Source organism: Psittacula echo (genome assembly GCF_963264785.1).
Source record: "Psittacula echo genome assembly, chromosome: 13".
NCBI lineage: Eukaryota > Metazoa > Chordata > Aves > Psittaciformes > Psittacidae > Psittacula > Psittacula echo.
Genome location: NC_137749.1, coordinates 12,033,063 through 12,050,398, shown reverse-complemented (window position 1 = coordinate 12,050,398; position 17,336 = coordinate 12,033,063). Strand labels below are relative to the sequence as shown.

At 54.1% G+C, this 17,336-nt stretch overlaps 1 protein-coding gene across 1 annotated transcript in view; it reads left to right on the top strand.

Moving 5' to 3' along the window:
- The window catches only part of RBM19 (RNA binding motif protein 19), a 75,138-nt gene extending 60,040 nt beyond the window's left edge, over positions 1–15,098 (top strand). The window contains exons 24-25 of the mRNA XM_080628906.1: positions 5,006–5,119; positions 14,739–15,098. Of these exons, the coding sequence (XP_080485032.1) occupies positions 5,006–5,097 (92 nt within the window). The 3' untranslated portion in view covers positions 5,098–5,119; positions 14,739–15,098. The remainder of the gene's footprint in view (positions 1–5,005; positions 5,120–14,738) is intronic.
- The last annotated feature ends 2,238 nt before the right edge of the window (positions 15,099–17,336 follow it).

Here is a 17,336-nt window from a genome sequence, read left to right as displayed (position 1 = left end):
CTGCTCCATCTCCGTGCATCACAGCAGCTTTGAAAGAGTCACCTTGGTCTTTCAGGCTGGTGTCTTGAGGAGCAGCACCCAGAACCTCTCACCCAGCAGCTCAGTGTCACCCCCATCATTTCTGGCTTAGATGTGTCCTACCACTGGCTACTCCCAACTACAATTATACACCTTATTCCTCAGCATCATTTATAGAGATTTGGCTTCCAGCTCCCAGGTCTCACCCTGCTTTATTTGTTAGGTTAAAGAGAAGTCTGGGCTCTGAAATCTTTTCTCTGTGCAGGTGTTCATCATGGCAATCAAGCCACTTCTGAGCTATCTTTTCAATAGATCTAATAGATGCAATAAACCAAAATTGGCATCCTTCCCATTTTGTGTTGTTTGCAGGTCATTCTTTATGGCTTGTTCTGAGTCTTTGTAATGTTCCAGGAGATGGTGACGACCCCAGAACTGGCCACTGGCTGCCAGGTAATGCTTCCAGTGGTGCTGTCAGGAGGGAGCCACAGCCCAGCACTGATGCTGGCACTGCAGCCCTACACCTCCTGCCTCCAAACACAGTCTGTAAGAGATTTAATGCTTTTTGCTCTTTTCTGAGTGGACCTTGTGTTCATCCAGAGGCAGGGGGGTCTTATTAGAACAAAGAAACAACTCTTTCTTGGAGCTCTAATTGCACCCCACCATGGGTCGTTAGCGGACTTGTGCTGCAAGGTCTCAGTCCTTTGTCCTGCTTTAAGCCAGGTTGGACAGGGCTTGGAGCAACCTCGTCTAGTAGAAGGTGTCCCTGCCCATGGCAAGGGGTTGGAACTGGGTGATCTTAAGGTCCTTTCCAACCCAAACCACTCTGTGATTCTAAGGTGGCTGGAGGTTTGGAGGCTGCTGTGGGTAAAGAGACTTATCTACTCTTGGATTAGATAAGAGAAGCCATGGAGAGGTTGAGCAGTGATTGGCCTTTAATCCAGCCTGTCACGTGGAGCAGGGTGATGGCAAACACTACATCAGGGCAGCGAGGTGATGCCCGAGCCCTGCCACCAGTAGCATCTTGGTCCTCATTTGGGGAGGAGGATCCTCCCTTTGGAAAACAGGGATGTCAGGGATCGCTGACATCTTTGAGACCAGCAGTGCTGAAGGGATCCCAGTGCCCTGCAGCCGAATGTGCCAGCCCTGGGCTGAGTGGCCTATGAAAGGTGTGTAAACAGCTCCATCCATTCCCCTTTTCTTCCCTCTCTTTCCCACCACAGAGTGATGGTTTGCAGGTGCAGCTCCATCCTGGCAAGCCTTGCTGTGGGAAGAAGGGCTGCATGGAGACCTCAGAGCAGCTTGCAGTATCTGAAGGGGGCTACAAGGATGCTGGAGAGGGGCTCTTCATCAGGGGCTGTGGTGATAGGACAAGGGGTGATGGGTTCAGACTGAAACAGGGGAGATTTAGTTTGGATTTAAGGCAGAAGTTCTTCCCTATGAAGGTGCTGAGGCGCTGGCACAGGGTGCCCAGAGAAGCTGTGGCTGCCCCATCCCTGGCAGTGTTCAAGGCCAGGTTGGACACAGGGGCTTGGAGCAAGCTGCTCCAGTGGAAGGGGTCCCTGTCCGTGGCAGGGGTTGGAATCGGATGAGCTTTAAGGTCCCTTCCAACCCAAACCCAGGCTGTGATCCTATGATTGTCTAAGACGTGTGAGCAGAGCAGCCATCCCCTCGGCGTGTGCGCGCTCCCTGTCTCCCGGGAGCCCGCAGTCCGTGCAGGGAAGGTACTTGCTCCCAATCCAGCTAAATTACTATTGACTTGTGTTCTCTGCGCTTCACAAACATTGCACTCGGGCGTCAGCAGCGGGGCTGGCGGGATCCTGCCAGGCCTAACTTGGGAAACCAGCTGTGCCGGCCCGTTTTTTCCTGCTCTTTCCCATCGATCAAAGAATTAAATTGACAGATGGGGAATTGGGCGCGAGACGCGGGAAGGGGAAGGAAAAGACTTGCGCGTTTGGTTTGGTTTTCCTAATAGGAAGGATGGGGTGGAAAGAGGGGATGCGGAGGCTGCGGGATGGGTGGGTGGGAGGGATGAGTGAGGAGGGGGCACTTGTATTTCACAGAGCCCCACTGCAGCTCACCCCTGGTTATTCAGTTGTTTGCTGGAAGCAGAGGGTTTGCAGGGGAGGGCAGGCTCCAGTCGTGCACTCCCTGGTGGGGTGCGAAGAGTCTTCCTCATGCCCATCCCCTTGTCCAGGTTGTTCCTCCTTTGAGCCGCAGACCCCCAACTGCTCCTTTTGCCTCTGGGCTGCATTACAGCCTCACCTCGCAGCATTTTGGGCTTCCTTTTCTCTCCTTTCTTCTTTTATTAGAGCTTTCTTTTTCTCTCTGAGAGCATCTGTAACTAATGCAAACACATGCTGTAGCCGGAGAGTCAAACCCCGCAGGATTAACGTGGCATCCACAACCCTGCCATGTTCTAATCCCGTGGTAATCCCCCTCCCGGCCCACCCCCACTGGCTTTGCCTTTTGTTTAAAGGAAGCAAATGGGATCCTTAGCGGGCAAACCTTAACCAGCTTGGAGCAGCACAACGGAAGTCGAAGCAATTCACTTCCCCACCCTCCTGCGTTGGGGTTTGTCCCCCTTTTCCTCTTTATTAGGAAGATAGGGGGATGCTCCCAGTGCTCCCCAGCAATGCTGCAGCTGAGCTGGTCAATTTGGAGCATGTGGTGGGGCCTTTTGCCCTGCCAGCCTCTTGACAGGGTCCCATGGGGGCACCACACTGCTTAGAGATGCTCCCTTAGTACACGGCATCCCCCATCCAGCACCCCTTCCACTGTGCAACCCCATCATCATCTCCATGCGGGACCAGTTCCATGGATGCACTGCACTGCTTAGGGATGCTCCCTTAGCACTCAGCATCCCCCATCCAGCACCTCCTCCACTGTGCAACCCCATCGTCATCTCCATGCGGGACCAGTTCCATGGATGCACTGCACTGCTTAGGAATGCTCCCTTAGCACTCAGCATCCCCCATCCAGCACCTCCTCCACTGTGCAACCCCATCATCATCTTCATGCAGGGCCAGTCCCATGGATGCACTGCACTGCTTAGGGATGCTTCCTTAGCATCCATCCAGCATCCCTCATCCAGCACCCCCTCCCCTGTGAAACCCCATCATCATCTTCATGCAGGCTGTCAGGACCTGAAGGAGTGTCAAGTGGGGGACACTCTCTTCCCTGCTATGGATGTGGGAGCTGGGACCACGTCTGATGCCATTTCCAAGCCCTGAGCATGAGGCTTGACACGGAGCTGGGAGGGCAGAGGGAAGGGGAGGGAGAATTGCTGTGCTGGCAGTGGGGTGTCCCTTGTGCCTATGGGTGATTGAACTGGGAAGAGCCACCGGAGGTTCTCGGGGTAGCACCTTGTGGTCTGCCTCATCTCCCCTGAGCTCAGCACCCGCATCCCTGCAGCCCCCAGGGGATGGAGCCAGGTTCTGGCTCTCTGACAAGGAATTAATTGAAAGCTAAAATCATTAGATGGGAACTCCAGAAATGCAAAATTGTTGGGAATTGTTGGAGGGGGGAGGCGGGGGGGGGGGGGGATGTGAGCTTTTGTCAGGTTAATTTCTTCTGTATTGATGTTTTGTGACATTTACTTGTTGTTTATCTCCCGCAGCAGCTGTAATACTAAAAGAAAATGCACAGCTTGTTCCGTTTATTTATTTTACACCTTTTCTTTAGTCCTACGGTATGTTTGTTTGTTTGAGAAACCCAGCGAGGCTTTTGATGTCTGAAAGCAGGATTTAAACAGCTGTTCTCCATGTGCTGCTTGCAAGCCAGAGCCGCCGGCTTGGGGGGAAGAAGGGGGAGAGCACTGCTTCCCTATGGAGAGGAGGAGGAGGCAGAACTGACTTCAACCTCAGCACAGGGACCAAATGATGGTGTCACCCCTGGTGCTGTTGGGATGCTCCCTTGGGTGCTGGGGGGGTTTCTCGCCCTCCCGCAGGCAGAGCGTCCATAGAGAGGGATGTGCACGCAGTGGTTTCAGGGCTGTGACCATAGAATCATGAAATCATTTAGGCTGGAAAAGACCTTTAAGCTCATCAAGTCCACTCTTTACCCCAGCACTGCCAAGGCCACCACTAACCCATGGCACTGAGGCCTCGTCTCCACGGGGTGTGAACCCTTGCAGGGACGGTGCCTGCAGCCCTGCCCTGGGCAGCCTGTTCCAATGCCTGAGCACCCTTTGGGGCAGGAATTGTTCCTCAGCTCCATCTAAACCTGCCCTGGTGCAGCTTGAGGCCGGTTCCTCTTGTCCCATCCCTTGTTCCTTGGGAGCAGAGCCCAGCCCCTCCTGGCTCCATCCTCCTGTCAGGCACTTGTAGGGAGTGATCAGGTCCCCCCTGAGCCTTCTCTTCTCCAGACTGAACCCCCCAGGTCCCTCAGCCCTTCCCCATCACACTGTGCTCCAGGCCCTGCACCAGCTCCATTGCCCTTCTCTGGCCCCACTCCAGCACCTCAATGTCTCTCCTGTAGTGAGGGGCCCAGATGATGCTGGGAGGGTCGCAGGGCAGTGCTGTTGGTGTGGGACAGGAGAAGCAAAGGAAGGACATTGCTGTTGTTGGGCAGGAGCTGGCCTCTCACCTTCGTGCATTGCCAGCTGAGGTGGGCTGCAGAGCCAGGCAGCAATCCGATGTCTCAGCAAGGATGTTGGTAGGTCTGTGTGCTGCTATGAGCGTTATTGAACCAAGGCTGGTGTCTAGGTTTGGTCTTGACCACCAAGAGCGGTCGGTTTTGGACAGGGAATGGGTGAATTGGGGTCAACAGGAAGGGTTGGCATCACCAAGGAGCCTGTTTGGATGCTTCCAGCAAAGCATGGGTGGTAGGTGTGGACTCACACCTCCAGCCATGGTGCCCTGCCTGGTGAGGAGAAGTACGTGATAGTGGAGTGCCTTTACCAGAGAGGGGATGAAGGGGACTTGAGGTAGCCTGGGTTTTAATCTTTGCTTTTCTTCTTCTCCTCTATCCCCCCCCTGGGCCTGGGCAGAATCCCCAAAGAAGAGAAAAAAGTCGGAGATTTTGAGTGAAATCCTGGAGCATCTGGAAGAGGAGGAGAGCAACAAGGACGAGGCCATGTAGCAGCTGCCTGGCATCTGGTGAGGTAACAGGGCAGGGGCGGGCAAAGCTGGCCCTAAAGGTCAGAAGGGGCTGCTGCAGGGTCAGCAGTGCCAAGAGGAGAAGGCGGCATTGCTAAGGCTCAGGGTCCCATCCTGCCTCTGCTCCCTCTCACCCTGCAGGCTCATAGGCATGGCCTCAGGGATACAGCCTGGATGTGGGCTCAGTTCAGGCTCTGTGTGGAAGGGAGTGCTCGCACTGCCTGTGTGTGTGTGTGCGCTCCCCAGGGTTTGCTGTGCTGCAGGGGATGCCAGCAGAACTGCTGCCGCAGCAGAAATCACTGTCAAGTCACAAACTGGCCCTCGCTGGGCTTGGGGAGCCAAAAATATCACGCTCCTGTTTGGAGCCCAACCTGCGGCTGCCACCGTGAAGGACGTGGTTTGGCAAAGGCCTTTCCCCTGCTCACAGCAGCAGCCTCTCCACAGCTTCCCTCCATCCACAGCACCCCAGGGGCTGTTCGTGCCATCTCGAGGCCCGGCTGGCGTTGCTCCTCCTTGGCGTGTGTGTCCTCGTGGAGCAGCATCTTCAGGGCTGGAGAGTGCGGGATGGCAGTGGGTAGCAGGAGGGGAGCCAGGGTGAAATAGCTGCTCATGGTCGAACACCGTGCAGCTCAGCCAGCTTGCTTTTGAGACCCCCTGTGTGGTTCAGGAGCGGTGAGAGACTCACAGATCTCCTTTGTGTGCTTTTGGCCATGTTGCTGGTAGGAAACGTGTTCACCAGCCCCAGCAGCTGGAAGAGTGCAATAAAAACACCAGGGATGCTCCTAGATCCCTTTGAACCGCTCTCTGCCCCTCTTTTCCTATCCACTGGAGGACTCGCCGCCCACCTCCACAGTGATGAAACCCCATCCTGTGCTGAGAAACGCATGCAGAGCTGAGAGAGACAAGTGCATGGCGCTGGCGTGCTGCCCCAGGGAGGTGACTGGGGGTGCTGGGTGACAATTCCTGTGGTGCTTCCTCCAGCAGCGTGTGTTTGCTCAGCACAATCTCTTCACCAGGGACTGTAGCGATAGGACAAGGGGTGGTGGGTTCAGACTGCGACAGGAGAGGTTCAGGTTAGAGATAAGGAAGATCATCCCTGTGAGGGTGCTGAGGCGCTGGCACAGGGTGCCCAGAGAAGTGGTGAATGACAGAGTGACGTGGTTTAGTGGGAGGCATCCCTGCCCATGGCAGGGGGTTGGAACTGGAGGATCTTAAGGTCCTTTCCAACCCGAACTGTGACTCTAAGGGAATGATTTGCCACGTTCTGGCTCATGACAGCCCCAGAAATGACACCAGTTCCTAAATCTCACCCAAGTGCCAGCACCTGGTTTTCAGGGTGCTGCCCCTGAGCCCATGGTGCTGGGGGTGTTCTGTCTACCAGCCCCAGGAAGCTGCCCCGCGCTCGCTGGCGTGTGTTTGTGTGTGTGATGCACATTACTGCTGGCGAGGCTGTTTTCCTCTCGGCAATATCTGCCTATTGCTGCGAGGCGGTTCTCAATACACCTACCAGTGGGATGCTCATAACCTTACTTATTACCAGACTTCTGTTCAACCCACAACACTGCTGGCTGCCTCAATAGCGAGCGCATCTGGGCCCGGAGCCCACCAATAACCCTGCTAATACATCTGCCTTCCTGGGCTGCCACAAGCACCGGGCACAAGCACAGCGCCAGGGCCCTCCTGATGAAAGGGAAGGTGCTTACGTGACCACAGGAGTAATCCAAGTTGGATTAAATAACTGCCTGCTCCATGCAGTGTGTCTGCAGTAAGTGCCGGGCCTTCCAGATAGCGTTTGCTCCCTTGGAGCAGCTCTGATTTAAGGATGCCTCGCGGTGGATGTGCTGTTAACACCTCCAACAGGCAGCCTGAGGATGGAGCTGGAGAGGGATAGAGATGGAGATGCAGCTAGGGAGGGATGGAGATGGAGCTGGGGAGAGATGGAGCTGGGGAGGGATAGAGATGGAGCTGGGGAGGGATAGAAATGGAGCTGGGGAGGGATGGAGATGGAGCTGGGGAGGGATAGAAATGGAGCTGGCGAGGGATAGAAATGGAGCTGGGGAGGGATGGAGATGGAGCTGGGGAGGGATAGAAATGGAGCTGGTGAGGGATGGAGATGGAGCTGGGAAGGGATAGAGATGGAGCTGGGGAGGGATGGAGATGGAGCTGGGGAGGGATAGAGGTGGAGCTGGGGAGAGATGGAGCTGGAGAGGGATGGAGATGGAGCTGGGGAGGGATGGAGCAGTGCGGCAGGGGCAGGACACAGTGTTGCTCAGAGCCCAGGCAAGCCCTGTCCTTACAGATGTGTGTCCTGTCTCAGCTCTTCTGCAAGCCTCCCATAGCCAGTCCTCCCACAGGGCCTGGGGCTCAGCACTGGTGGGCTCGAGGGCCCCCAGCTCTTTGTGCTCAGCACCCAGAGCTCCAACACCCCGTGCCGGTTCCCCAAACCACGCTGCAGCCTCCGAGCAGCTTCCCAGTCCCCACCACCAGACATTCCTGCTGCTGGGACCAGGGGCCAGACCCCTACAGTTGAGGGGTGCCCCCTCTGTGGTGTTCAACACTTATCCCTTATGGCATTTCCAGTGCATTGCCCTGCCCTGGGTGATGGTGGGTAAACTGAGGCAGGGGTATCACTGTCAAAAGGGGTGTCTGAGCCAGCTGAAACAGTGACGGGTTTGGGTTTCTCTATGCTCCATGTTGGTGAGCGGCATTCCCATCCCCTCTGCAGCTCCTCACTCCCTTTGCCATCTGTACCAGTGCAGGGCAGCAGTGCCATGGTCCTGTTGGGGGGTCACCACTGGGAAACAGGGCTTGAGCATCCCAGGGGTGAAGGACCAGGGAGCGATGCAGCCGATGGCCCTCAGAGAGGATGGAGGAGCCAGGCAGGGCCCTTCCAGGCCCATCCATCACCCTGTCGAAGCGAAGCTTTGCAGCATTGCAGGTTGGCCTTGGGTTTTCCTGGGGCCTTTTTCCTGTTGTGGGCTGTTTTCCCCCCTCTCTCCATTGTCTTTTGTGGCGGGGCAGGTTTCTTGCTGAGTGTCTCTGAGGTCTGCAGCGGCGCCGAAAAGGATTAGCGCAAGCAGAGCATGTAGGCTTTAGAGAACAGAGCAGAGTTTGGTTTCAACAGCTAATTCAATTTGTTCTGCCGAGATTGAAATATGAAATGGTTGCCAGTCAAACGTTCAAAGGGGGAGGAGGGAGCAAAGAAGAGAGGGAGCCTTCTCAAATCTAAATTTTAATGAACATCAATTTAACCCTTTGATAACGTCTTCAACCAGTTTATTTCCCAGGCTGGAAAGCATCCATGAGGGGGTCTTTTCCTCCCCCTTTTACCTTCAAACATAATGAAGGTTTTCCTTTTCCCTTAATGATACTTATCTCGTGGAGCAGTTTGACACTGGTGAAGATCTCAGGCAATGTGGTATCAAGGAAATCTGTTTGATGTGTGTTGGGGGGGAGCTGTGTATACAGATACACAGAGAGGGATGCCCATACATTAATTATGGAAGTGCTGATCGCAGCTCTGGGGAACAGTTGGAGTTAATTCCTTACTCCACAAGGAAAGACTCCGTTTCTATGTTATGGATTGAGAATCCCACACATGCACCCCTAAAATTACAGTGGGTTTAAGGGGAATCTTCTGCAAATGAGCATAATACCTGCTAATTACCCTGCATTCAAATGGGGGCCTAAATAGGCCTGCAGGAAGTCCATCACTCCCCAATGCCTTGCCTGCCTGCCTTCCTTCCTTCCTTCCTTCCTTTCCTTCCTTTCCTTCCTTTCCTTCCTTCCTTCTTTTCCTTCCTTTCCTCCTTTCTTCCTTCCTTCCTTCCTTCCTTCCTTCCTTCCTTCCTTCCTTCCTTCCTTCCTTCCTTTCCTTCCTTTCCTTCCTTTCCTTCCTTCCTTCCTTCCTTCCTTTCCTTCCTTTCCTTCCTTTCCTTCCTTCCTTCTTTTCCTTCCTTTCCTCCTTCCTTCCTTCCTTCCTTCCTTCCTTCCTTCCTTTCCTTCCTTTCCTTCCTTTCCTTCCTTTCCTTCCTTCCTTCTTTTCCTTCCTTTCCTCCTTCCTTCCTTCCTTCCTTCCTTCCTTTCCTTCCTTTCCTTCCTTTCCTTCCTTTCCTTCCTTCCTTCTTTTCCTTCCTTTCCTCCTTTCTTTCTTCCTTCCTTCCTTCCTCCCTTCCTCCCTTCCTCTTTCTCTTTTTCTTTTCTTTTCTCTTCTTCTCTTCTCTTCTCTTCTCTTCTCTTCTCTTCTCTTCTCTTTTCTTTCTTTCTTTCCCCCTCACTTGTCTCAAAGAATCCTAATGATAAAAGAATGCAAACTCTAAACTGTCCACATAGTTAAACCTGGGAAATAGCCTCCCACTGGTCCTTAACCTTGGCAGTGCTTCTGCAGCTGAACACCATTGCAATGCGCTCACTTGTGTTCAGGGGTGAGAACAGTTTCTTTCAAATCAGAGAGGCTGTGTCTGTAACAAATGCTTGCACACTTAATGGTTGTAATTGGGCTATGATGAGCTGTAGCCCTGCTCCCCTTTTTGCTGGCTCTCACACCACAGGGCTGGTGTCACCCCTCGTGCACCCTGGTGTGCCCTAGGCACTTGTAGGGTGCGATGCTCCTCTGCTCTGGTGTCCTTTGTGGGGTGGGTGTGATATAATACACCCACCATCAGGCTCTGCTGATGGCAGAGGGGATGAGCAGCCCGCTCCAAGCCTCTGCCCCTGATCATCACCCAGGTCACTTGCTGGAGCTTTGGCCATCCTGGGGGCTGGATGGGTTATTTCAGGCTCACTGGATGGGCTCAGGGATGTCTCTCTGCACATGCTGTCCCCATTGGAGAGCCGAAACCAATGGTTCACACTTGGTCCTATCCCTGCAACCCCTGGGATCTGGTCCAGGTCCCCACGGGGTCTGCAGACCCCAGGGTGAAGCCCCCTGCCCCAGATGGCTTCATTCACTGAGCTGGATGGTGATGGGAGCTGCAGCGGCTGTGGCTGCTCCCCAGGCACCCGCCGCATCCCCCTCCCCGGGGCCAGCTCTGGAATTGGATTAGGATATTATTCAAATGCAGCCTTTTTACTGAATTAGAGGGTTAACGGGTTTTAATGTAAAACTAGCTTTACTTCATTGCTGCCTGTTGCCAGAGGCCTGTGTGGGCTGTTATCTACTTAAGGGGACAGCCAGCAAGTCCATGCGGAGAGGATATCCCATGGATGAGTGATGCTTGCTGCTGCTCCCGGAGCCAGGCTGTGCTACGGTGCTCTCTTTGCTTGCTCAGAGCGACTCATGGCCTTTGGAAAACCCTTGACCAGGATCTGTGCTGGTTTTTCTCACTGTCCCATGGGACTCAGCCTGGGGCTCAGTGCAGGCATGGGCAGGCAGGTCGCATCCTGCACTGTGAGCTGTGGGCTTGAATTGCCGCTGCTCACAACATCTCTCTGCCCCGCTGTGGGTGGTTTCTTTTCATCACCATTGCACTGGTCCTGCCTACAGCACTGGATTGCGATTTTCACCTCTTCTCATCCCTTTATTCCCATTGTGCCACTGCAGTCTTCCTCCCAGGTGTGCCCTATGGAGTGGGGCTCTGGGAAGCACTGAAGGACCGAGCCTATCTCTTCACAGCAAGCACTGTAGATGCCACTCACCAGCCCTTGGCAAGGGCTGCAGGGAGAGCTCGCATCCTCCTGCAGGATGCCTTCAGCTTTCCAACCTGGCTCCATGCAGGAGCTCTGGGATATGAAGCCTTTCTGTCTGCCTTTGGCATTGGCAGCCATTCCCTTCTCCGCAGCATCTCTACCGGCTTTGCCTGACGTCTCACAGAGGTGGGAATTGCAGTGTCCGTGTATCCTGGAAGTTGTCTTCCTGAGCAAGATGTGGCAGGAAACACACAGGAAGGGTTTCGGCTTGAAACAATACCCCAGGGCCTTGGTGGCTGCTGCCTGGAGATGGAAGAAGCAGTGCAAAGGCAAAGACCTTCCCTTGCTGCCTCAGTTTCCCCATCAGCACAGCACAGGGGAAGCAGCCGTGCTCCGTGCCCATTCCCACATCCCTTCCAGAGCAGGCAGGCTCCCTGCTGAGCAAACTCGTGTTTGAACTGGCACTCAGGGCTTTGCTTTCCTTCAGCTCCCAATTGTCTCCCTGCCTCCTTCCACCAGCCCTTTGCAATTGCAAACCCCGCTTGCTTCTCCCTTGCTGGAGGATTAGCCAAGGGATGCTGCTGCTCCCTGTCTCACACAGAAACCTCCCTTCCTTTCCCTGCAGCCAGCATTAAAATAGCCTCACTGTGTCTAAGGGGTAGGATGAGTTGCCATCCAATGGCCACGGATGAGCCAGGCTCCATCACAGCCAAGGTGCCTCTTGAGCTGGATAATCCCACCATGGAAGGGGACAGCAGCAAACTGGCATCATCGCAGGCTGCAGCCACCCCTAGGGATGCTTGGCTGGGATGCTGGATGGAGATTTGGGAAGCACAAGCTTCTCCTTAATAGCACAATGTGTCTGATACCGTACCCCAAGTCGCACCATGAACAGCGTTCAGCACCATCACTGCATTCCAGCTTCCACCACCACCTTCCTCCCTGGGAAATAAACCAGGAGGGTGAGGAGGCAGCGTGCAGCTTCCCTTCCTCTGGAGCGTGGCTGCGTGTGGCTGAGATGCTGCCTCCTGCTTTCCCTAAATATATGCATTGGAAAGGGAGAGAAATCGCATGGCAGGGCTTGAGATTTCAGACTTAGCCATTCATGAATAATAATCAGGCTGAGTAATTCACAGTAAATAGGTATCCAAATTGGCTAATAAGGGAGGCTTTCACCCCAAACTGGAGCTGGGAAGAGAGGCAGAGAGAATATGAGCAGGCTTTGGCTGTGTGCATGGTGTGACCTGAATCAGTGGGATACAGAAAGCGATGCCAGGAGAGAGCAGCAAGGGGGGGGGGGGGGGGATGCAGGGAAGGGACAGCATCCCACTGTGGGGCAGCAGCCACCAGGCTTGGACCTGCAGGAGCATGGATCCTATGTTCCACAGCCTGTAATTAGAATCATAGAATCCCAGCCTGGTTTGTGTTGGAAGGGACCTTAAAGCTCATCCAGGTCCAACCCCTGCCACGGACAGGGACACCTTCCACTCGAGCAGCTTGCTCCAACCCAGCCTTGAACACTGAGCTCTCTTCCAGCCCTGGGACCATGCTGATGGGCATGATCATGCCCAGCCTGTGAGTGTGAGGTGGGCTGTTGGTCTTCATCCACCAGCAGCAGGCTCTGACCGGGATGAGATGCTGCCCGTGGGGCATCCCTGTTCACAGGGAACGGCTCCCAAGTGCCAGACGCCAGGCACATGTTCCTCTAACAGCATTTTAGGGTCATGTTAGATAAAGTTAAGATGAAGAAAACAATGGCAAAGCACCCCTGCAGGTCTTGGGCTGTTTAAATACATAGAATAGAAGCTCAGAGTGCAGGTAACGAGGAGCTGAAGGAGGGATGCTCCTGCGAGGTTGCCAGGCAGTGTTCTGCAGCTGCTAAATGACTTTTAAATTGAGGAGAAACCTAGAGCCACTTCTACAGTCCCCTCAGCTCCTTTATATAGGGCAGCACGGCGGCTGGAGAGCATCGTGCTGCAGCTTGGCTGAGGTACTTGTCCTATAGCAAAGGACTGCAGTGGATTTGAAATCAACCTCAGCAACTCTGGCCAAAGGCGGTTTTCCTTCTGCTTCCCCTCCCCACCTCTCCCCTGGACTGAGGATTGAGGATGCTCACAAAATGTAGCACACTGGGTAGCATGGAGCAAACACACGTGGCTTCTTTTCCTCTCCCCTGTGACTTGGCTTATTTAAGTGTATTGGGAAGTGGGTTTGGGGCTGCAGAGTGTTTTATCTTGGGGTATGAGGGATGCTGTTGATGCCCCAGCAGCTGCAGCACTGCGGAGTGCAGATGTCACTCCATCCCTTCCGTACAGCTTAAACCATTCCTCACTGGAGGAATGGGATCCTCACTGGGGGTGGGATTTAGCAGGTGTAATGAGGACGGCTTTGTAAGACAGGAGAGATGGAGAGGAAATCATGTTCCTGCCTGTCCCACGTTTGGTGGCGTAAAATCTTTCCAGACTTAGGTATAGCCAATGCTAGCGGTTGTCCTGCTGATGGGGCTGGGGAAGTGCTTGAGTGCTGCCTCCTGATCGGCCCAAAGGTTTTCTACTTCATCAGCTTAGAAATCAGACCATGAAATGCAAAATAAGCTTCACCCAAAGCACCATGAGAGACCTCGGTCCCAGCCATACACTGGGTCTCCAGGCTGCCATCCCCATGGAGCCATTCCCTGCCTCTGCGCGGTCCCTTGGCAGCAAAGCCCAGGCTTAACCTCAGCCTTATCCCTGCAGCCAAAGTAAGCCCCATGCTGGAGACTTGGTGACAGGCACAAACAACCCATGTGGTGATGCTGCTGGCTCCAAAGGCTCCATATCAGCTGATGGAGAGGTAGAAAGAGGCCGATTGCAGGCAGGAGCTGGTCTAGTTTCGTTTTCAGACAAACCCAGCTCCATGTGTCAGCCTGGGCTAAGGAAACCCTGGGAAACAGAGGGATGGATTATCCAAGGAGCAGTTTTAACCAGGAGTCAGAGGAAGTGATGCAGGGCTGGCAGCTCATTATCCTACACCCCAGCAGGAGCACAGACCCCATCCCTAGGATATTCCCCATCCCTGGCAGTGTTCAAGGCCAGGTTGGACACAGGGGCTTGGAGCAAGCTGCTCCAGTGGAAGGGGTCCCTGCCCGTGGCAGGGGTTGGACCTGGATGAGCTTTAAGGTCCCTTCCAACCCAATCTGTTCCATGATAAATGAGACAAGCACATCATCCCCAGGCAGCTGCAAACCAGAGCAGGCACCTCTCCCACCAGAAATAGAAGCTGAAAAATGGAAACTGGAGGGGAGTGTCGTGTGTGCATCATCATCATCATTATTATTATTAAATAATAATATTCGTATTATTATTAAGATTAAAACAACCAACAAACCCCCCCCACCCCACTCTGTGCCTTGGCCAGCGTGCCTGGAGCTGAGCGTGGCCACAGGGAGGGTGACAGGGGCACCGCAGGCAGGAGCCTTGGACTTCGTTAGGATTCAGCCCTTAGATCTCTCCTTTCTCTCTGATGGCTGAGTGTGATTGACACTTACAAATTACCCAGCCAAAAGTGTCGAGTCTTTGACCCCTGAGTAACATCTTTGGCAAGCCTGAGATTTGCCAGCATTTTGTCATCTAATTACTACAAATCCCTTGGAAATTCACTGGCTGGTGAATTTTTAATGCAGGACAATTTCAATGTGATGCATCGCCCAGATGGGCACACGCGCGCCTGCTCCTTCCCTCTCCCCCCGCCATCGCCTCTGCTCCTTCCCTTTCTTCTTTCCTTTCTCTCATTCCTCCCCCCATCCTGTTTCTTACCTCCCTCCTACCCCTGTGTATCCGTATTCATGGCATCTTATCCCTTCCCTGTGCTCTCCATCCCACTGGCTGTGCCCGGGATGGAGCCAGGCACCTTGTGTCCCCCCCAGCCTGGCAGCAGCAGCTCGGGTCCCACTCTGTCTCTCACTGATGGGGACAGGAGCTGCTACATGACATTGATTTTATGCTTCCATCTTCCTAGGTCTCTCGCTGATGGATGGATAGATGGATGGAGAAGCCTCCACTGCAGACCCAGCAGCCAGCACACTTGTTGCCAGCAGCATCCACTCCAATGAGCCCAAGGGATGATTTATGCCGTGCATCCAGGTCTTGGTATTCCCAGCCTTTTAAACAGACCTTGAATTCAGAGCAGGAGGAAGAGCCCTCGCTGCTGGCAGCTCCTGCCTGAGGATCACTGCTTAAACCAAGACAGGGATGTGACTCCCCTCATCCCAGCAACCACCCTACATGAGGCAGTGGATGCTTCCCCTGCTGACCCCAGGGGCTCCGGCACAACCTGCTCCTAACCTCTCCATTCAGTGATATTTCTGTACATTAAAAACCTCGGGTGTATTTGAAGTTTCCCAACCGGAGCCACATCCCAGGTTTGTTTGGATTTGTTTAACACCCAGGCCCCACGGCGAGGCAGTTTCTTTGCTGTGATGGGGAGATAAGCCTGCTTTAGGAGGGAGGCCTGGGCTTTGCCGCATTCCGCTTTGTGCCTCCGTCATTCCTGTCCCCACTCTCAGGCAGTCGCCTCCCGGCTCTCTCTTCCCAGCTTTTCAAAGGGAAAGAGGCTTTGCTTTGCAACCAGGGTACCGCTTTACATATGTACGCAGCTGATAAAGTATTTTCACTGCGCCCCTTTCCCCTCTGGGAATCGCTGTCTTACGGCAAAACTGTTTTGTCTGACAAGGGCTGCAACAGATTACACGTGTTGGCTGCAAACACCGGCCCTTTTCCCCCCCCCCCCTTTTTTTTCCCATTTGGAGAATCACATCCCTTTAAAAGAAAAGGAATCTCCATCACTGCACTGCTGTGCCCAGCGCTGCCTTCTGCCTCCTGGCCCCAAGAGCAGCCCCGTTGTGGTGTCAGACCTCCCGAGGTGATGCTTCGCCTGCTTCTGTACCACTTGTTCTGCTCATGGGAGCTTAATTTGAGCCCGGATGCACAAAACTGCTGCGGAGGCTGATGGGGGTGAGCGCTTCACTTGGGCTGGGCTGGGGTTTGGGGTGGGATTTCTTGGGACCCCCCGGTATCAGCATCCGCAGCATCCACAGGGACCAGTGGGACTCGGAGGAGCGATGTCCTTGGGGGCTTGGAGCAACCTGGTCTAGTGAAGGTCCCACCAGCAGCACAGTCTGACTCCACGCTGAGGACACCATCCTTCTGGGCATTTTGATGCCTGAGGACACAGAGGGGTGATGCGGAGCCCAACCTGTGCTTTTCCAAGTCAGTGTTCCCTTTTTTTCCCCTGCCATCTCCACATCTTCACTCCTGAAATCCCATCAAAGCAACAGGTCCAGGTCTAGGGAGTGCTTTGCTTCTCCCGAGTTGGTTGTGATAATGACCTGTGTGCTCTCATGGCTGCACTGAGCAAAGGGAGCCTGAGGCCTGTAGCATCAGCAGGGGGTGAATGGATGGGAAATACAGAGAAGGAAGCAGCTGAGAGCAGCCCTTGATGCAGTGTTCCCCAGGTGGGGACCAGCCTCCAGCCCTTCTGGGCTGCCTCTTCTGGTCTGTAGTTGTCCCTCAGCCCAAAGCCATTCACTCTGGGGACGTCTCTTCTTGCTCTCAGTACCTTTTCCCAGCTTCTCTGCACCCTGTCCAAGCAGGGAATGGATGCTGCAGCCTGTCCTGCAGATGTGGGCACAGTCCTGGTGATGTAGCAATGATCCTGCTTGGTCCTTTTCCCAGTCTTCCATCTTTTCCCAGTAATTTCTGACCATCAGCCTCCCATTACTTCACCCCACTGCTGTTCCTTATAGACTCTGATGGCCTGGAGATGCTCTGGAGGGGGCTATGATGGGTCCGGGCAGGGCCACCTGCATCCCAACACATCCCCAGGGTCTTTCCAGGCCTGGAAAGGTCCCGGTACCACCGGCAGCCCATGGCATTCCATAAACCCCTTGCTCCCATCGCACTGCAACGCATGGGTAAGTAAGAAGCAATTAGTGCCGCTTGCTAGAGCGAGTAACACCCAAATGCCAAAGAACAGCAAAGCCATTAAGACGTGGTTTTAGTGCATGGTTGCACCCGAAGCCTCTGTGCTGAAATGTGGGGGGATGCAGCACTGAAGCACTGGGTGAAGCCTTTGCCCTGCTCCCTGCCTCAGTTTCCCTCCATCACCTCTATAAGGGATGCTACATAGGGAAAAACACATAGTTGAGTGGGTGGGAGAGGCCGCATCCTGCTGGGATGGGTAAAGGTGGCCAAGGGAAACCCACCCTGATTTAGAGCTTCAAATCAGATGAGTTGCAATGCGCTGAAGGGCTGACCCTGCCCTGGGTGTCCCCCCAAGCACTCCAGCACTCCCAAACCTGTGTCCTGGAGGCTACAGCCGGAGTCTGGGGCAGTGGGTCCCATAGCAGGACCACACTGCACCAACCTGCTTCCCATCCCTGCACTGAACAGGAGAGGGAGAGCACGAGGGAAAGCGGGAGGGAAAGGACATGTCAAATCAATCATATTTAAACAAAAGTCTCCTTGGCCCAAGGGCCCTTTTAAAAGCTGCTTATTTAATTAAAAGTCCCATTTTCCATATTTATGGCCCTTATTCAGTTCAATATTAACCGCCTGG